This window comes from Lipophrys pholis (genome assembly GCF_963383615.2).
Source record: "Lipophrys pholis genome assembly, chromosome: 16".
NCBI lineage: Eukaryota > Metazoa > Chordata > Actinopteri > Blenniiformes > Blenniidae > Lipophrys > Lipophrys pholis.
Genome location: NC_137634.1, coordinates 2392867 through 2412867, shown reverse-complemented (window position 1 = coordinate 2412867; position 20001 = coordinate 2392867). Strand labels below are relative to the sequence as shown.

Here is a 20001-nt window from a genome sequence, read left to right as displayed (position 1 = left end):
CTCCCTCTGCGTTTCAAGACTGCGACTGATCGCCTGTGTGAATTCTCATGTAGACTAACAAACTCTGTTAACAAGAACTTTGTTATGCTATGTCATTTCACTTTAGTTTTTCTCTTCGTCTACTGTTTCATCTTCAAATGTCACACAAAAGAGTCCAAAACATTCCTCAAATGGAAAAACCAGGATGCTTAACTTTACTTTCTGACATTCAACTCAACAGATGGTGCTATGTCATTTTCATTGTTGAGGTAAAACAGCACTTAGTGTCTCGTTCACACTGCAGGCCGATGCGACCCAATTCCCAGTTTCTGCTCACAGGTGACCCATATCCCACCTGCTTTTTTGAAAGTTTCATTTCCGATTTTGCAGTTGCGATCACATGTGGTACCAAATCAGATCTGTACCTGGCTTGTTTCGATGCGACAGCCGTCTGAACGGTCAAGTCGCATGTATGAGACTTCATTGACGTTAGACTGAACCTGCGCTGGAGGAAGCGGAATCGCCAAAATGTTAAAAGTTATGCTCTCTTATTTTTCCTCAATCACCTTCTTTTCCCCGTCATTTTGTCTAGATTTTGTCGGCTCCTATTGTCGAAAATGGAAATACATGCGCTGACCTGTGCAGCATCCATATTTACTTCTGCTCGGCGTGACGTCACAACTTCTTCTGTGTTGTCGACCATCACACAGAAAAATTGGAATTGAGCATCAAAAAATAAACAATCTCAAGAACTTAATTTCTCTGAGACGTGATAGAAATAAAATATTATTGAGTGACGTTCCCCCTGACTCTTTTGCAAACAACAAAGGCACTCTATCTGTGCGTCCTGCCCTGTATGATGACTTTCTCCTCCCAGCGACAGAATAAATCAGAAGTCTTTTCCTAATTAAAATGTAATTGTATCAAATATTTATAACAAGGAACTGGCAAATACAAAAAAATGGCTTCTCCAGATGGGATTATTTCTCCGTCCACAGCAGCTTCACCTCATGAGATGGTACCGACTTGCCTGCATATCTCTATTGCTTCTGACAGACTGTATAGTTCAGCTGATTGTGGTTTATGTAATTTGTCCAGCCTCTGACTTGTGTCCACAGTGGCCTCTGTGGTGGCATGTTCTCATGGCATTAAAAAAAAACAAAAAGTGCACCATATGCCTTTTTCTTCTTCCAGTGAGGCAGCTCGTTACATAACCGAGAGGTTCTGACAGGAAAACAGCTGATGTGCTGTTTGTCCATCCTTCATATGGCTGTAACATGACCTTCCCCTCTCGTTTCTCCTCGTCCTCCTCCCCCCTGGTGCAGGCCATGGAGTCTCAGATAGGAGACTTTTACAAGGATGCGGGCGACCTGGGCAGCTTGCAGGGGATCTGCCTCCCCCAGCGAGGCCTGATGGCGGGCGACAGGGAGGGCGGCGAGCAGTCAGGCGTGGTGGAGACTCGCATCGTGCGCCTCATCGAGCCACTGAAGGAGAGACGCCGCATCCTGCTGGCTTCCAAAGAGATGCACCAGGTGGCCCAGGACCTGGAGGACGAGATCGTGAGTGGCACCTCGTTTCAGATTTCAGAGCGTCAAACCTGCTGAAGTGGTTAAATGTCCTCTAAATGTGATCTATGTCCTTCTATCTTTTATGCTGCTCTATTCGGTGGGAGGAAACCTCCTGCACCACAGTGAAAAACATGCAAAATCTACACTAAAAAGTCCCGGATTCAAACCCGTGACTATTTGGTTATGACGTGAGAGCGCTAACCACTACACCACGGTGTCAACGTGTGCTTCATATGTGAAGCCAGTTTATTATCTACAGCACAAGTCTGAAAGTCAAATGATCTGAGGGCCGTTTCAGTGTTCGAATATTACAAAAAATACACAATCTTTTCTCAAAATAGTTGTTTTTCAAGTGGAAATAAGCAGAACTACATGTATTTGAGTACAATTTAAGGAATGTCAGGATGCTTTCACACACCCTGCCACTCACCAAATTGTAAATGAGTCGCAGTAGTTTGATGCAGCTTCTTGTTTGTTTTGTTTTTTCGACACCTTGAGCGGCACTAACATGATGGAGCGTCACGTTTCCATGACAACCAGATATGACGACACAGGAGCGTCCCGGTCACATGGTCGCAGACTGAGACTTATCTATTTTCTGCATTTGTGCAGCATTGTTATACAGAGTGATTAAAGCTGGACCACTGTGTGTTGTGGATAGCTGTCGGACTACGGGAGCCTGCTCGGATCAAACCTGCGACAGTTGCTTTCAGTCTGGATGGCAGGCGCTCTGACTTCACCTCCTCAGGCTCATTACACTTTGTGTAGGTCAGAATGTACTTTGTGAAAACGTACTGACTGTGGTTGTTTGACAGCTGTGGATTCAGGAGAGGCTTCCCGTGGCCTCCTGTAAGGATTATGGGAATAACCTCCAGAGTGCGCAGCAGCATGTCAAAAAGAACCAGGTAAGCAATGACGGTGAGCTGCTGAAATAACATGAAACGCAGGTTCAGCGTGCTCTGACGCTGGTGTGGTTCTCCAGACGCTGCAGAGGGAGCTGATGGGGCGGCGGGCCCGTGTGGAGGAGGTCCTGGACCGGGCGGGAATCATCGCCTCCCTCAGAACTCCGGAGGTGGAGTTTGTGCGTGAGGGGGCGGGGCACGTGCGCCAGCTGTGGGAGGTGCTGCAGCTGGAGACGGAGCGGCGGTCTGTGATGCTGGACGCCACGCTCCAGTCTCAGCAGTACTACGGCGAGGCGGCTAAGGTGGAGTCCTGGCTTTCGGAGCAGAAGCTCCACCTGGCCAACGAGGAGAAGGGGACGGTATGTCCAGCTCCGACCTTCACACAGGCGTTCAGGGGGAAAAACACTCACTAACACTGTTATTCTGACATTATGGGGCTCTGTTTCAGGACGAGGCGAGCACGCTGCAGCTGCTGAAGACACACCTGGCTCTGGAGCAAACAGTGGAGACATATGCAGAGACAGTGGGCATGCTCTCCCAGCAATGCCAGCGCCTCCTGGAAATGGGACACCCAGAGAGGTGTGGCCTTACCCCGACAGATAGTCCTTGAAAAGATAAAAGTTTTAATTCCACCCGGTGTACCGACTGCACGAGCTCACTGCTGTTTGTGTCTCGGTTTTCAACAGCGAGCATATCACCAAGCAGCAGTCCCACATAGACCGGCTGTACGTGTCCCTGAAGGACATGGTTGAGCACCGGAAGACCCGGCTGGAGCAGCAGTACTGGCTCTACCAGCTCAACAAGGAGGTGGAGGAGCTGGAGAAGTGGATCACGGAGCGCGAGGTGGTGGCGAGCTCCACCGACCTGGGCCACGACCTGGAGGACGTCACGGTCAGTGTGCCGGCCCACGTCTGTCGCACCCGGCGAGGGGTTGCAGCATTTCTCTCAACGCCTGTTGCATTGCAATACAGTACACCTTTCACACACCTTCGTTTGTTCAAAAGTTTCACAATTTTCCCATTTTGAAATGCAAAACTTCCCTGGAGAACCACCACACTGCCTCTGTCTGATCTCCACTTGGCCACTTAGTTAAATCTATTTTTGACAACGTATGAGCAGGTAAAGCTTAGAGGCCCCTTGTGATCTCTGAGCGCCCAGAAGATCATTGACCTCTGGCCGGAAACCATCAACTCCAATCTTGGTAGAAAGAGATCAGTTCAATGCAAAACTACCGTTATCAAATCCCTTAAATCTCATCAATTCATCACAAATCCTACTTGTCACGACACAGATCAGTCAGAGGGCGTCTCCTTCACCCGCCATTTTTTTAAACCAGATCACAACCAGAACTCTCACAAACATAGATGGAAGCACAGAAGTCAACCCCAACGATGTGCAGGGGTTTCTTTGTCTGGTGGCGACCAGAGGATTCAGGAGCTCGACGGAGCGACCCGCTACGAGTATCAGGAGGTCTCCGAGCCACGGATACCACCAGTGTTTCGGATCAACCTGTTTCCCTGTTAACTAGTGACAGGTTTCCTCACGCGTCCCCTTTTCACAGCAGAAGTTAAAATTATCGTATTATTTGTTTGTCTTATTTAACCATCACCTGCAACTAACAGCCTGTAGCAGAAGTCACCAGTTAACAGGGCCACCAGTTAAATCGAAACACAGGACAGTGAAGCACGATCTTAACATCCCCATATTTTTATATAATTAATAAATACATCAAAATATATATTGTTTAATTTATTATTTGACCTAATAGCCTGAGCATGTTCGCTTCGCATCAGGAGATACACATTCTGTGATTACTTGTGCAACATGGAAAAGCTCTGATGACTTAAACAGACCTCACAGCAGTTTTGTTTCACTAGCAGAAAGGTAGCCACCTTGTATTGCGTATTGTGCTATGTTGGTTCATATTTATAAAACAGTGCAAGTTCCAGAGGAGACATTAGAAATGGCCGTTATTTGAACTGAACAATTGAAGTTAATGTTGGGTTTGCAATGATTACAGCTTACAGCTGAATGTACACGGCCAGTTCCTCTGAAAATCTGATTGAATTTTCTCTGGTTCAGTGATCAGATTGTCCCGTTTACATGCACACAGGATAAAGTGATTAGATTGATGTGCAGCTTTACATGCAACAAGAATATAAACCCGTGACGTCTGTGACACAGACACACGATCCGACATTGAACTTTACCAGGAAGTATCGAGGTTGGTGTGTTCCTTGAGAAATGGAAACGTTCTCCTTGTTCGGACCCTGATCAGGAAAAGACGATTCTGTTTGAGAGCAGCATTTCTTCTTCTTCTTCATCTTCCTCCCGTCCAGCTTCGACAGACACACTTTTCTCTGAACAGCGCGAAGCGTCAACTGGTGACATTACGTAACAGAAAAGAGTAGTGAAGATAATTACATCAGGTCTTGCTGCCATAATAGAGAACTTATTACAAGTTGAGACAGATCTAAAGGGAATCATTAATATTTTAAACCTTACAAAGGAAGAAGTGAGTGCAGTGCCGGACGAGGATTCCCTCCTGTACCCGAGTACAGTTTCCTGCAGGGTTTGTTGACTCTGTGAATTCCAGGTGCTCCAGGAGAAGTTCACCAAGTTCGCCTCGGAAACCAACAGCATGGGCATGCAGCGCATGGAGCAAGTCAACAAGATGGTGAATGAGATGATCGACTGCGGCCACTCGGACGCGGCCACCATCGCCGAGTGGAAGGACGGGCTGAACGAGTCGTGGGCGGACCTCCTGGAGCTGATGGAGACCCGCAGACAGATGCTGGCGGCGTCCCACCAGCTGCACAAGTTCTTCACCGACTGCAAAGAGGTAGGGTCAACACAAGAGGCCGCACGCAGGTGCCCCGCCTTCTTCATCACCGTCTCAATTAGACAGTCCGGCTATTTTTAAAAGCGCTCGTGATGACATCGCGTCCCTGCGTTGTAGGTCTTGGCTCAGATCGCGGGGAAGATGAAGCAGCTGCCAGAGGTGAGGGCGTGCCAAGCCAACATCACCAATCCAGCCACCCTGCAGAGACTCATGCACTCCTTCGAGCACGCCCTTCAACTGCTTGTGGCTCAGGCAAGTTCCCGCTCTCTCTCTGGCTCACCAACACTGTGACTGTAGCTCATGACAAACAGGAAGAGTCGGTATGAATTTCATCCAATTTTTATTTTTTTATGTAAAACGGAGCCTTTTTCAGAGATGTGGGGGAAAAGTACAAAACCTACTGGAGGTTTCCAGGTTTCTGTTTTCCTTGGATGGATGGATGGATGGATGGATGGATGGATGGATGGATGGATGGATGGATGGATGGATGGATGGATGGATGGATGGATGATGAAGAGACTCAAAGAGGAAGGCTGGATTATTGGTTAGATGGACATACAGATGAATCATACATTAAGAAATGGTTGGTTGGATGGATGGATGAAGAGATGATGGACGGTTGGATAAGTTGATCGATTGTTTGATTGGTCATTCGGTTTTAGTGTAACATCCCAATATCAAGACTTATTTCAGCCTGAATGAATGAGACTGTCACTCACAGAAAAGACTGAACCTTTCTACCCATCTACAATCTGAACCCTGGACGAGTGTCCTGATGTATAGATGTAAAACCTGAAGAAGTGATGGTGCTGGACCCTTAAATAAATCTTGAAGTTTTCAGGTTTGAATCCTTTTGTGGTAAAAACCTGCATTTCAGTGTGATTTAAATTCAAATTCCACATGCATTTCTCTTCAGATGAATGTGTTAATTGGTGTCTAACGCACTGTTGACCAGTAACAGATCTCATTGAGCGTGATTAGTTTGACAGTACGAGCAGCCACATGGCTCAACATGAAGCGAAGAGGATAAAATAGAGTTACTATCACAGTCTTACCTGAAAGAAATGCCTGAATGGGACTGTAAACACTCGTCAGATTCTCCTTTTCACGCCGCGTGCGTCCTCCCGCAGTAAACCCGTCCTGTGTTTGGCGCAGGTGAGGCAGCTGCAGGAGAACGCCGCCCAGCTGAGGACCATCTACGCCGGCGAGAAAGCTGAAGCCATCATGCTCAAAGAGCAGGATGTGATGGAGGCGTGGAAGGAGCTGCTAGGCTCCTGCGAGGCCAGTCGCATCCAGGTGACCTCGGTCACCGACAAGGTGCAGTTCTTCTCCGTGGTGCGGGAAAACCTCATGTGGATGGAAGGCATCATGGGCCAGATCGGCTGGGACGAGCCGCGGTAAGAGAGTGTGTGTGTGTGTGTGTGTGTGTGTGTGTGTGTGTGTGTGTGTGTGTGTGTGTGTGTGTGTGTGTGTGTGTGTGTGTGTGTGTGTGTGTGTGTGTGTGTGTGTGTGTGCGCACAGTTTTAGAAAGTGTGTTTCCTTGTTCTGTGTTAAGCTGAAGGTCTCTGTGGTCTGGTGTGGTCCCTGTAGACTGAATGTCATTATGTGTGCTGTGGAATGAGACTGCCGCTCCACCTTGACCTAATTTCAAATGACATCTGTTATTCAGTTTTCTCTATGGGGTAAAAAAAAGAAGAAGAAGTTATGAATTTTACTCTGTAATCACAGCCGGTATTTACTGGTCTTAACTCAGGTTCAGCGCATGTGGCAACGTGAGTTTAGTGTTTAGAGCTGCAGGTAACATTTAGCTGCTGATAAATGTGTTTCATTCGTGAAAAAGTCTGTTCATGTTTTTAAAAATCACTACTGAAGCTTGTTTCATTTTATAGCAAGACATTTCAAGACATTGATCTGTAACTATGGAACATCAAGATGTTATATTTGTAAATTTTTCTTCTTTAGTTTATAAGGAAACAAAACTAGTCTTGTCCTAATTTAATGTCCATCTTTCTACGAGCTTTCTGTCTAGATATCGAGCTAGTTAACAATTAATTCCTCTGTGGAGGCCATGTGACCACGAGGACTATCCTGCTCAATGTAAATACATTTTTTATTAAAAAGCAGTATGATTCATGATCAAATTGATAATTTCTTAGCATTTTTTAACTGATAATGCCGATTCCACTTACCAATCTTCCGTCACAGTGAAAGCTGCAACCACGATCATAAACTGTTCACACAGAAAACTACAAGTCTGCGAAAGCTTCTACGTTCTCAATTAAAGCAATACAGCTGCAGTTCATGCATCTTGTACAACAGTTTTTCATTTGATTCCTAATTTCTCATTGTGGGCTGGTCAGCAGAGCAGATTGTAAAACTTAAAACAAATGTGGCTCAAATGTTTCTCACAGACAGAAACATAATCACTTTCTTCCTTTATGCTTAATCAATACGCTCAACAGAGTTCATTTTTGTGACCGTTTCTCATCATTATCACCTAAAACTGTGTTTCCTGATGCTGTGTCTTGTGCAGACGACCACAGCCGCGGTCAAAAATAGCCTGAGATGATCTTCTGATGAGCCACAGTTACTTAAAACCACATCAACACTTAAGCCACTTCCTGTCTGCTGCTACGCTGAGCTGTTCCCCTGCTGTACAAGTCGACCTATGACTCCGTCTTTGGTTCATTTCATTGATTACTTTCCTGAACGCGGTGTACGTACAGAATGACGTTGTATTCAGGGTCGTTGACTCTGCTGTACACAGGTTTGAGAAATCTGCATCAGTATGGCGGCGGATAAAAGTCTGCTTCCTGTGTCATCGACTGGATCACCATCAGACTTCTGTAGAGCTTCATGACTATCAAGTGATTTGAATCTGGTGTGTTAATGCAGTGAAAAGTCTGAGGCCTCCTTTACCTATACTTATCTATACTATGAGCAGCCAAACCTGTAGGGGGCAGTGTAACGAGAAGCCATGATATCCAGTCAGACTCCTGGAAAAAAAACATCGCGAATCACATGTCATTTCCTGTCCAGCGATAATGAGGCACTGTTTGTTTATTTGAGCCGATTGACAAGCGGAGCTCCTCCTAAATGTGGCAGTAGAATATAACGTAAAAACAAGCAGCTTTCGCTCGATCCATTTTCGCTATAAAGTTCAAACTGTAAACAAGGGTTGTGCCGATTATGCGTCCGTCGCATATTGTGACGTAAATCTCCGCTTCCGCTCTTTAGATGCAAACGGAGACACAGAGTTGTTCCAAATCTCCACTGTGGCCGGAGTTTTCAGGGGTTATCTTCATTTGGGAGCATTTTGTCCAGTGCAAAGCTGGACAAAAGGATGCGTTGTTGGATGGATTCATTAAAATGCTTCAGTTGTTTTGGGAATCAGATGTCATGTTTGTTGAGATTCCGTGTAAAAGAGAGAAACTCCTGATTGACCCGACCTGGCTGCTCCTCTCTCAGCGACCTGACGGCGCTGGAGGTGATGATGAGACAACACCAGGAGATCAAAGCCAAAATAGACGGACGCAGTAAGACCATCCAGCAGTGTGCGGACCTCGGAAAGATCCTGATCGCTGCAGGAAATCCTGCATCGGAGGAGGTCTGTGAGCCACAATACACTCCGTCCAAACACTCCCGCAGTGTGTGTCATGAGTGTGGTTGTTGTGTGTGTGTGTGTGTGTGTGTGTGTGTGTGTGTGTGTGTGTGTGTGTGTGTGTGTGTGTGTGTGTGTGTGTGTGTGTGTGTCTGCAGATCAAAGAGAAGCTGGACTGTCTTCTGACCAAGCAGAAGGATCTGATTGAGAAGTGGGACCGACACCAGGAGAGATTACAGCACAGTGAGTAACTGAACAGTTTCTACCTGCAGTGAGCTCTCCTTTTAACCCTTGAACTCCCAGCTGTCTGCTAGAGAAACTCTGGAGTCAAGATTATTAGTGGAAAATCTATTAAACCATCTCAACCAAGCAGTTTGGGTTATATTGTAATTTTTTTAGAAACATATAAAGTTTCTTTCGAAATTATTTCATATGAAAAAAAAGCACATTTTTAATTGTATTCTACCATTCTTCTCCCAAAAAAGTAACACAAAATTTGGAGGCCCCAGTTTATTTAAGTGTTCGAAACTATGACATTTATAGGTAAAAAAATGATTGCATTAAGTGTGTAAATATAACATTTTCATATAAAAGTTTGTATTGTGTTGCTAAAATTTTTTATTAAAAAATAATATTGTAATAGCTTGTAATATTTGTTCTCATCGGAACTAACATAACAGTTTCTAAGACTTTGATTTGTTAAACAATTAACACAAAGGTGTATAACTCAAACTGCCATAACAGTATGACCACTGATATTGTTGAGTGTTGGCAGCAGAACCTTTAAGGGGGCTTCAATGTGAAAGATCCCACCTCCAATTCGATTTGGCTCAAAAAACCAAGTACCAAACCACGACAAAGTCACGGTCGTTTGAACGGAAGAAGAAAACCAGACTAATCGAGTAGCCAGGGCAGAAAATACAACACTACATTAGTGCTGATATTGGTTTTCTGTTGCTACTTTCGTATTCGAACCTAATTAATTTTTGATGAGGAGGGTCAGCGAGCTATCCACCATTTTGCTCTGTACACGTAAAGAAGGTGAAGAGTGCGAGACTGCAATGTGTTGCCATGGTTACACAGTTCACTTCTTGCATTTCTTCCATCAGAGTCCAGCAGTATTTTCACAATTCACACGAACCGCCCCACAGATCACCACTTAACACAGGCCATATGAGAAAAGTGGCATTTTTAAACGGAAACGTTTGAAAAACTTAGCAACATACACTGAAACCAATGTAGTTTTCATGAAGGGCCACTAGTGGGCGGTGTGTTTTTGTGATAAAACCAAAGAACGCATGAGGAGAACAGTAGGACGTAAACATTGAAGAACCTTTAAAATGTCTTTCTTCATCATGTTTGGTCCACTCAGTACCAATTGTACGAAAGAAGAAGAAACGTGTCTCCACATGTGATTCGAATGATAGTGCAGTAAATGTACACTGTATTCACGAAGCGCTGTTAACTTCGAGAGTGAGCGGCACAAAAACGCTGGATCCCCTCAGTGTTATTATTGATCTGCATGTGCAGAGCAGTTTAGCTCATGCACAGAAGCAGCATTTCAGAAAAGGTGTTGTTTTCACTGTTTACACGTAGACGGAGCATTTTCAAAAACCTATCTTTTCAGTGACTGAGCATCCAAAATGCAGCAAAAGTTTCCTATTTTCACTTGAAAACTTGAAAAGTACCTTAAGTCCTACAGGTTGTGAGTTCAGGCCTGTTGGAGGCCAAATGCATCAATGAGCATGTTTAATAGATTATAATAATTGAATAAATTATTTAAAGGTCCCATATTATGCAACGTTCACTTCATAGTGGTTTTCTAACAGTAATATGTGTCCAAATAGCCTGTATGATGCCCCAGGAGTGAAGAAAGTCTGTCACCTCTCTCACTTGCTTTGCTCAAATTTTTAGTGAATGTGTACAGGCCAAGCAGAGATTCTCCCTTCATGACATCATACAGGGAAATAACCACTCTCTCTGGTAGTGGAGGCTCTCTTTGACCCTCACACAGGGAGATAAAAACTGAAAAAAGTTACTGATTTACTCAATAAATTCTCTATAATATGAAAAATTGTAACGTCTGTTATGAGCAGCAACAAGGGTCAACGGTTAACAGGGAAACCACTTACTCTGAAACACCGGAAAGCTCCTCTCCCCGAGACGCTCCCAGAGGAGGCGTGGACAAACACAGAAACAGCCTGTTCCCAGTAGAGCTCAGTAGAGGGACTTTTAGGCTGGTTCTGCTCTCATATCTGCCCATTTTCATGCTTGTGTCATATTTGAATTTGGAGACAAACTGTTGACTTGCTGCTGGTCTGCCGTCACCTACAGAGCAGGAAAGGTTCCAGTTCGCTCAGGAGACGGTGAAGGCGGAGGCCTGGCTCAAGGCCAAGGAGCCGCTCATCACGTCCAAGCAGCAGGAGGGAGGCGAGGCTCAGGCCCAAACCGACGAGGTGGAGCAGCTCATCCTTCGCCACGAGGCCTTCCGCAAGGCTGCTGTAACCTGGAAAGAACGCTTCAGCTCCCTCCGCCAGCTTTCCGCAGTAAGCTTGACTGGAGATAAATGTTTAATCAGTCCGGGAGATTCACTAGTTAACGCTGCTATACGGGGTAAAATAAAAAAAAATAAAAAAAGGAATCGAACGTGACCTTGGGAGGTTGCGTTGGCTTGGCAGGCATGGGCGCATGCCACGAGTTTGCATCATTATGGGCTTCAGTGTGTCTGGTCGTGACGTATGCTGCATGTGGTGTACGCTCGCCCACTGCACTCCATCTGCCTCCCGCTACAAGCTTCAGTTTGTCGTCAAACACGCAGTTAAAATGACTGAGTCATTCTCATTATGTGTTTCAAGTAATGTCTGCCTCGACTCCCATCGCCACCGAAGCTGTGGAATCTCAATAAAAACAGAATGCGACGGTGTGCTGACTATCTTCACCGGGAGTCATCAACCTTAAAGCTGAATCCTGAACATGTACAGTTTACCCACAAAGTGAACACTTTCAAAAGGTCTAAAGTCATATTTAGTGCACCTCTGCATAACATTGTATTGTAGAGTAGTATTAGTAATGGGATTAAAGCCCATTTAGAGACTTTGTTAACCAGAATTGATTAAAAATGTGTCTGTTTCACAAATCTTTACAATATATTGTGTTATATATACATATATCTTTATCCTGACTTTACAGTTTTGGAGTATAATAATATCCTGGGATTAAAATGTTAATTTTACACATTTTAGTGAGTGAACATGAGTTTTGCTGAGAATTAAAACTATTTTGGAAATTTTAATTGTATTTGAAGTCAGATTGTGGAACAGGAGGCTGGATTGACTGCAGGTGAGGAGGATAAATAAGGATCCAACATGAGTAGAAATTGAGAGAGTTTCACATTTAGCAGACAGAGACGGAAACAAAATAACTTTTCGATGCATTAAATGATGAAGAAGCTTCAGATTTCATCATCGAGAGTTAAAATTAACTTAAATTAAGAGAATCTGCCAGGTCAGAAGCTTTACAGTCATATTGAGGGGAAAGTCCCAACCTGCTTACGTGGAAACAAATAATGTCAACGAGACAGTACTTCATGTCATCATGATCAGATCGGGACCATTCTAAACTAGATGAAAATCTTTTTGAAACACCTTCAGTTCATAAATTTAACAATAAAAGTGAACAATGCGCCCAAAAAAAAGAGCATTCTGCACAGTGATGATAAGTTCATGTCCCAACTGTATTTAAAGCGTACTGCTGTCCTCTAGTTCAACATGTCAATTCAAATAAAACAGAAATACCTAGCTTCATCTTTTTAGATAGAATTTTATAACGGACTCTGATGAAACGGAGATTTGCACATTGTCGCATCGGATTTTTATTGCAATTGTGTGAAACGTCTGAACTTCTCTGAAGCTGTCGAAGTGGCATTGCTTCTAGTTGTTCCTCTGACTCTGTGTCCAGGCTGAGAAGAAGAAGGAGGAGGAGAAGAAGAGCACCCCGCTCTCCAGTCGGAGGATGTTCCCCCTGTCTTGTCTGACCCCCAGCGTTCCCTCCACCAGCGCCACCTCGTCCTTCCTGAGGCAGGCGGTCCAGGCCCACGTGGAGCCCAAGTCCCTGCAGACCACCTTGGATTTGGGCGCCACGCCTGCGACCCAGAGATTGTCTTCGACGCTAACCGGCTACAACCCGGTCCTGAACGGGTCCGGCTACCACGGCCTGGAGCAGCAGTGCAGCGGGAAGCTGGCCGGCTCCCCGTATCTGGGCTTGAACCACCAGGCGGCGGCCGGAGGGGGGAGCGACTCCGGGTTCTCGGCGCTGACCTCCCACTGCGGCGGGCCAGACACCTCCGCTTTCTTTGGGATAAACCATCAAACTGCTGGCAGCGGGGAGAGCTCCGGGTACTTCGGACTGACCGCGGGGTGCGGGGTGGGGGGCTTGCAGAACCACCTGAGCAGCGGCAGGTTGGGGAGTTCAGGTAATCTGACTCAGCAGCCCGGTGTCGGCGGTGGGATGGCGAGCCCCGGCTTCCTGCCCCAGCAGAACATGGGCAGTTCGGGATATTTGGCGCAAACACAAAACATGGGATGTTCTGGATATCTGGGGCAGCAGCCGAATTTAGGGAGTTCAGGATATTTGGCACAACAGCCTAATCTGGGGAGTTCTGGGTATTTGGCACAACAGCCCAACATGGGCAGTTCGGGGTATTTGGCACAGCCGCCGAATATGGGGAGTTCTGGATACCTGGCGCAGAATTATCAGAGCACTGGAGGAATGGGTAGCTCCGGCTATCTGGCACAAAACCACTACAGCAGCGGGAGTCTGGGCAGTTCTGGCTTCCTGGCACATAGCGGAGGCATCATGGACCCTAAGATGGCATACGCGTGGCAGCACCTGAAGGCCGACTTCATGCAGCCCCGGATCAACCACATCCACAAGGCTGTGAACCCGCTCCTGGAGGCCAGCAGGGTGCAGCGGGAACAGTACGGAGACATCCCCATGGCGGACATGATGGGCCCGGAGTCCGGGCTGGAGCTCCTGCACGGCCGCCTCCAGAGGGACCCGCGGGGCAGCCGCTCCGACCCGCAGATGGACCACCTGAGGCGGGAGAGAGAGTACAAGCTGGGCCGCCAGACGTCCAGCGAGCAGGAGATCCAGGCCCGGCTCAACGAGCTGCCGCTGATCGTGCGACAGGAGCGCTACCGGCGGCGCCTGGAGAGGCAGTCATCCAGCGAGCAGGAGGGCAACGGGAAGCAGCGGCTGCAGCGCCAGGACTCCAGCGACCTGGAGGGCTCCGTGAAGGACGGCTCGGACAAACGCTCAGGGTCAGCCGCTACACTGGAATCATCTTCCGGCTTCAGTTTGTCACGTCAGCTGTTTTTACGGTTGCGTCACTGTCGTGTTTGATTGTTTTGGTCTGTTGTCCTCCAGGGAGAAGAGATCCACCATGGCAGAGATTGTAGAGCAGGTCCAGGAGAGAGAGGCGGCACAAGTGAGTTCATCAAAGCCACAATACCGCTAAAGTATTTAAAATACACGCACATAAAGAGGCATTTCTGTTTTGTTGTCTGGTTTCACCGAAAGACAGCAGCTCGATGCTTCTACTGGCCAATAATTACCACTGACTGTATGATCGCTTCTCAAACTGACCTTCAAAATGACCTTAAGGCCGGCAGGAAATGCCCCGTTGCTCCCAACAACCTCTCTGCAGGTTAAACTTGGCTTCTAGGCTTGTTTTTCTCCTTCATAGATGCAGTAAACGCAACACTATTAAAGTGCGACTGATTTGGATCGTCTCATTTTTACCACAGTGCCCTACAATTTTAGCCTTTTTCGGTAATTGTGTTAATCGTAGGTTTGTCTTGTTTGTTTAAAGAGATTAAATAAATACAATATATGACAAACAGATCTTGTCCACATCAGCAAAACAAAAAGTGCAGGTTGCTTGTTCCAGCCAAAATGGGCTCCTTTTTCACACAAAATTAAATCTTATCTGATTTGTCACCAGACTTTTATCATATTTAAGTTATATGATGTGAAGAGACACTATGAGACAAAACCTTTTACTCATAATAAAAATGTTAAATTGAAAATTCTCCACTATTTATCTTTTAAGACATATTTTTGCATCATTGACTCTCATTGTAATGCGACATTTTTGTTTATTATGGCTTTTTTTTTTTTATCATGAATGATGTTGGAAGGTTTTTTTTTAATTATTTAAATATTTTTTTTAATTATGTAGACAATAAGAAAACAATTTTTGTCATTTAGAATCGAAAATGGCTTGCAAGTGTTGAAAATGTTTAACAAATAAAGGTAAAAAAAAAAATTAAAAATTAAACATATATATATTTACAACATTTTTATTGGACTTTTTCGGAATCTTTTGCACAGAGGTAAAATATTCATTGTGTGGATACGTGACAGTTAATGAGATGAATTCAGTTGCATGTTTGACCTCCACAGGCACGAGGAGAACCTTACCGGCCTCCCAGCAGCCTCTCTGCTCCGGTCACACGCTTCGACGGTCGTCCTCGTGCCCGGGACCGCCCCAAACCCAGGAGGAGGCCCCGCCCCAAAGAGCCCGAGGAGACTCGCCGCTCTCGCTCCGCCCCCGCCACCGGCGCCCCAACGACGCCGCAGCCGCCATCACACACTGCCCAAAACGAAGGCTTCCTGTACCGCAAGAAGGCCACCAGCTCCGACCTGGAAGCTCAGCAGAGGAGCCCCAACAGGTACGGCACCACACATCACACACACTGTGTACTATCCTCACACTCTTTGTCAGCTCCACCTCTTCAGATACTCCTGAACTCAAATACCTAATCAGCCAATCAAATGGCTGAGAAAATATCCAGTGTCTGATCTGAACTTGAAAAAATACCACAACCAGCACAAACATCTTGTTCTTGCATTGTTGACGAACAATTTTACATTTTAATGTAAATCCTCCATTATCATGTTGCCGTATTCAAGCTTTACAGATAGATAGATAGATAGATAGATAGATAGATAGATCGATCGATATGCACCATAAGCGTATACAAGAATGAAATGTTTCTGCAAAAGGCTCAATTTAGGCTTTTAAAGTGTCTGAGAGAAACAAGAATAATAAGAGCAGTAAAGTATAAAACCACACAGTAAAGGATATAAAAACACACATTTAAAACAGTGATAAAGTGCCAATGATGGATCACAAACGCTGGAATGGCACCGACAAATTATGGCACTGGGCTTATGATGAATACATTTCCTAGATGATTTCACTGGATTATTGTGTCATGTTATAACTGGATTAATGTCCAATTCCAACACGTTTCTAAACCTTTCACTCAGCTTTGAAAAGGCGTCCGTCCACCGTCCCCGAGTGATATCAGTGACGGTTGGAGTTCAGGTTTCTAATGTGGCTGCTGGTCTGCTCTCACAGTAAGTCCTGGGTCAACGTGTACTGTGTGCTGAAAGAGGGACAGCTGACCTTCTATAAGGATGCTCGAAACCACACGGCTACGTACAACGGGGAGCCTCCGGTCGAACTCTCTAACTGCACATTCGATCCTTCAATGGGATACAAGAAGAAGAAGAACGTCTTCATTGTCCAGTAAGAAGCCTCGACCAGGAAAACTTTCCCGAGCGGCATGACCGATGGAGAACTAACACTGTTTTTATTTTCTCTGCGACAGAGTGAACGACGGAACCAACTTAGTATTCCATGCAAAAGACGAGGTGAGAACATTTTCTACATGCATGAAGAAGATAAACTGCAAACTGTGTGCAATGTTAACGTCTCCTTCCTGATGCAGCAGCACATGAAGACCTCGGCTTGCAGGGCGAAAAACTGTTACCCCGCAGACTGCGAAGATGCATCTTTTTTTTGCATTTTCTTTTCAAAAAAGTTTCACATTAACACAACAGCGTTTTGAAAACAATGACCATTTACACAGAAATGACACAAACGCCGAAAAGTATGTAGTTAGCATGTCAGGACACTAGGGGGTGCTGTTGGTTGTGTGTGACTGGAGGCACACAGACAACAATATGTTATAAACATTAACACTGAGAGAACACGGACCTTCTAGTGGACAGACGACCAAGTTCGATTGTTAGTACGGTGACTGTGATGTGCATGTGAGGTAACAGCGCTTCGTAAAAGTTGCGTTTTCCCCCGTTTCTATGGAGACAGAGCTTTTTTTTTTTTTTTTTTTAAAGTTCCTCCTTGGAAGCGGTTTTCAAAATGTTGTGTTTTCGATGGTCGTTGTGAAACTGGGGCCTCAGTGACTCTGACACAAACAAAGAGAAGCTTCACTCATGTAAACGGAGTATTTCATTACTTACATACCAAACTGTAAATCTGAATCGCCATTAAAACATAAAACAGGCTGAGAAACAACAAACTGATTTCTGTTTGTAGTTCTAGTTTTCCATGAATAATCCTAATGATGTCTGATTCCACGACGTTGCTCTCCTCTGAATCAGAGCGTTGTCTTTACCTCCGTCCACCACCGCTGCCTTCAGGCAGTGAATAAATAAATAGAGCTAATAGCGCTTCGTGTTGAGCAAAGTTCAATATTTTAAAATATTCCTCTAGAATCTGCAAAACATTGCTTTGGTGCTGCTCAGTTGATCGTCGTTTTCTGCAACTTTTCTATTAGTTGTTAGCTGTAGCAGCGATCGGACCACGCGATGTGGAAAATACTTTATTATTACTGATGTCGAAACATTAAAACTCATTAAATGAAGTTGATGGTTAAAAAAATTATCTTTTACTTTTCCTTCTACTTCCTCAACAACTGTTAAAACTGTCAGAAAAGTGTTTAAAGATATATATTTATTATAAAATGTCTTTGGAGCCACAGTCATAAAGCTGTTAAGAAGGAGGCTTTATGTATTTATAAGGTATTTTCCAAGCTTCACTGCTACAGTAGGAACTGGTCAGTCTGTAAACTATTAATTAAGATGTATAAAAAAAAGTGGTCCAGCGGGTTGCACGATACACTCAATAGAAAAAAAAGGTGTAATTAATTCACGCTATTAAACCTTTTAAAGGGTTAAAATCACCTCTGAATGATCATCTTTTGTCTTTTCCTGAAGCTGCATTGAGCACCGTCTTATGATGGCGCCACCGTGTGGCGGCAGGGAGACGCTTCAACGCAAGTCTTCTTATGCTGGAGAGTAGCTTCACCTGAAACAGTGTGATTCTATTGGACGTGTAAGAAAATAAAAAAAGATGTTGATTTAACAGTAACATAAATGATTGAGTTACTAATACATATTAGAATATATTAGATATTCCATTCTGCCCTTCAGGTTGAGCAGGAAGCATTTTGAATGACGTTGATGATGTTCTCCCGGTTTAAACAGACAAACCTCCACAATCGAAGCCCACTAACACAGTAGAACTATTGCAGTTTGTTTTATTCAGATTAAACCTGATAAGTGTTAAAACCGCTTTAAATCTACACTCAGCTGTGGGTCTATACGCACCGCGAATACCCTCTCATCCAAGTGAGAACAGAACAGTTTGCTGCGTTTCGGGAGTCTGTTTACACGACAACGCGGCTCGGAGCCACTGGAAACGCAACTTTTTGAAAACACTCCGTCTCCATGGGAACGAGAGAAATTCTGTAACGTTTGCTACTGCACACGCACAACTCGGTCGTAGTCGAGAGGTCTTCTGCACGTGCTCAGTAGATCGACAATAACAACAATGTTTACTCCAGAGTGTCATGACTCCCGGTCCATATTCTCATGGTCGTTTTATTTTGACAGTCACTGTAATAAGAGTCCAACTTGTTCGTCTCCCATTGTTAGAATGTTTATAGCGTATTGTTCTCTGCTCCATTTGTTTTGGTTTCATTATAAAAATAAAAATAAACCAACAGCACCTACTAGTGGCCCAACATGAAAACAACATTGTTCCGTAGAAACAGACATCGTTTTCAAAACATTGCCGTGTGAACGTGAAACATTACTGAGAAGAAAATGTTTAAAAAAAAAAAAAAAGCATTCTCACTTAAATGAATGAAAGAATTTACTTTACGTGTGCATACGAAATGAAAAATACAAATATATATGAATCATTTTGATGACATGTAAAAAAAAACAAGGATGACACAAAAAAGTCATAAATAAGACTTATATCCATTGTGGTCAATGATAATTAAAAAAAAACATAACAATTATGAAATAGGGACATTATAGTGAACAATTTAAAACACAAAATGGTACAAAAGTACGGTATAACTTTACAATAAATAAATACAAGTTTCACCTATACAAATCTTTTGAACAAAGTAATTTATCACAAATGTATAAATGGATCCCAAACGTTGTCGTGTGAACGGAGCCGCGGCGACGAGCGTCAGAAATCTCGCCGTGTCTGAGCCTTCTGCGTGTCTCCGGCCTCTGCAGGAGGACCTGAAGGCCTGGACCTCCTGCATCACCAACTGTATATCCGAGTACGACACCATGGCCAAGTGGGACAAGCCGGGCACCTCGTCCATGGACCCCGACCGCTCGGAGAGGAAGGAGAAGTCGGAGGGCGACGCGGACGCCAGGTCAGAGCGGTCCGAGCTGGTGGAGGGCGAGGAGCGCTCCGAGAAGGAGAGGTCAGAGAAGGGCGACGGCTCCGAGAAGCTAGACACGTCCGAAATCGCGGACAAGCTGGAGGGCGGGGCGGGGGGCTCCAGCACGTCCGGAAAGAGCAAATGAGGAGGCGGGCGCTCGCCATCGTGACTCACTGACTGACGGGAGGCGGCGGGTGGGAGGGACGGATGGAGAGCATGTGCAGTTAAGGGGCGCAGACCTGAGGCGGCGTCCTCGGGCTGACTGTTGTAACTGTGACAGACTAAACTCTCAGCCCCTCCCCTTCACCCAGGCAATACATCAGTGCTTGCATTGCGCCACCTGCTGGTAGGAGGTCAGCCCAGAACAGACAGACAGACGGACAAAAGACAAACGGTCCCAGGAATTAGTCACCGTCACGTCCCATCGTCGATCGTTTAATCTCTTGGAATTCACAGCATCTTTCTGTATGTATCTTTGACTGATAATGTAATGCTCTTGTCGATCTAGACGAAAAACCCGAGAAGCGGTGAATGAAATGTTTCACAATAT

At 45.1% G+C, this 20001-nt stretch overlaps 1 protein-coding gene across 1 annotated transcript; it reads left to right on the top strand.

Annotated features, from left to right (window-relative positions):
• Positions 1 to 1256: 1256 nt before the first annotated feature.
• On the top strand, positions 1257 to 20001 carry LOC308121826 (uncharacterized protein; the record flags this gene model as incomplete). Its single annotated transcript, XM_080483352.1, has 17 exons — positions 1257 to 1538; positions 2363 to 2452; positions 2530 to 2808; positions 2898 to 3028; positions 3136 to 3340; positions 5046 to 5291; positions 5409 to 5543; positions 6447 to 6688; positions 8760 to 8898; positions 10989 to 11112; positions 11227 to 11438; positions 12850 to 14210; positions 14317 to 14377; positions 15355 to 15623; positions 16316 to 16486; positions 16569 to 16611; positions 19297 to 20001. The coding sequence occupies 17 exons, from the start codon at positions 1257 to 1259 to the stop codon at positions 19594 to 19596; spliced, it is 4290 nt and encodes a 1429-aa protein (XP_080339478.1). The 3' UTR covers positions 19597 to 20001.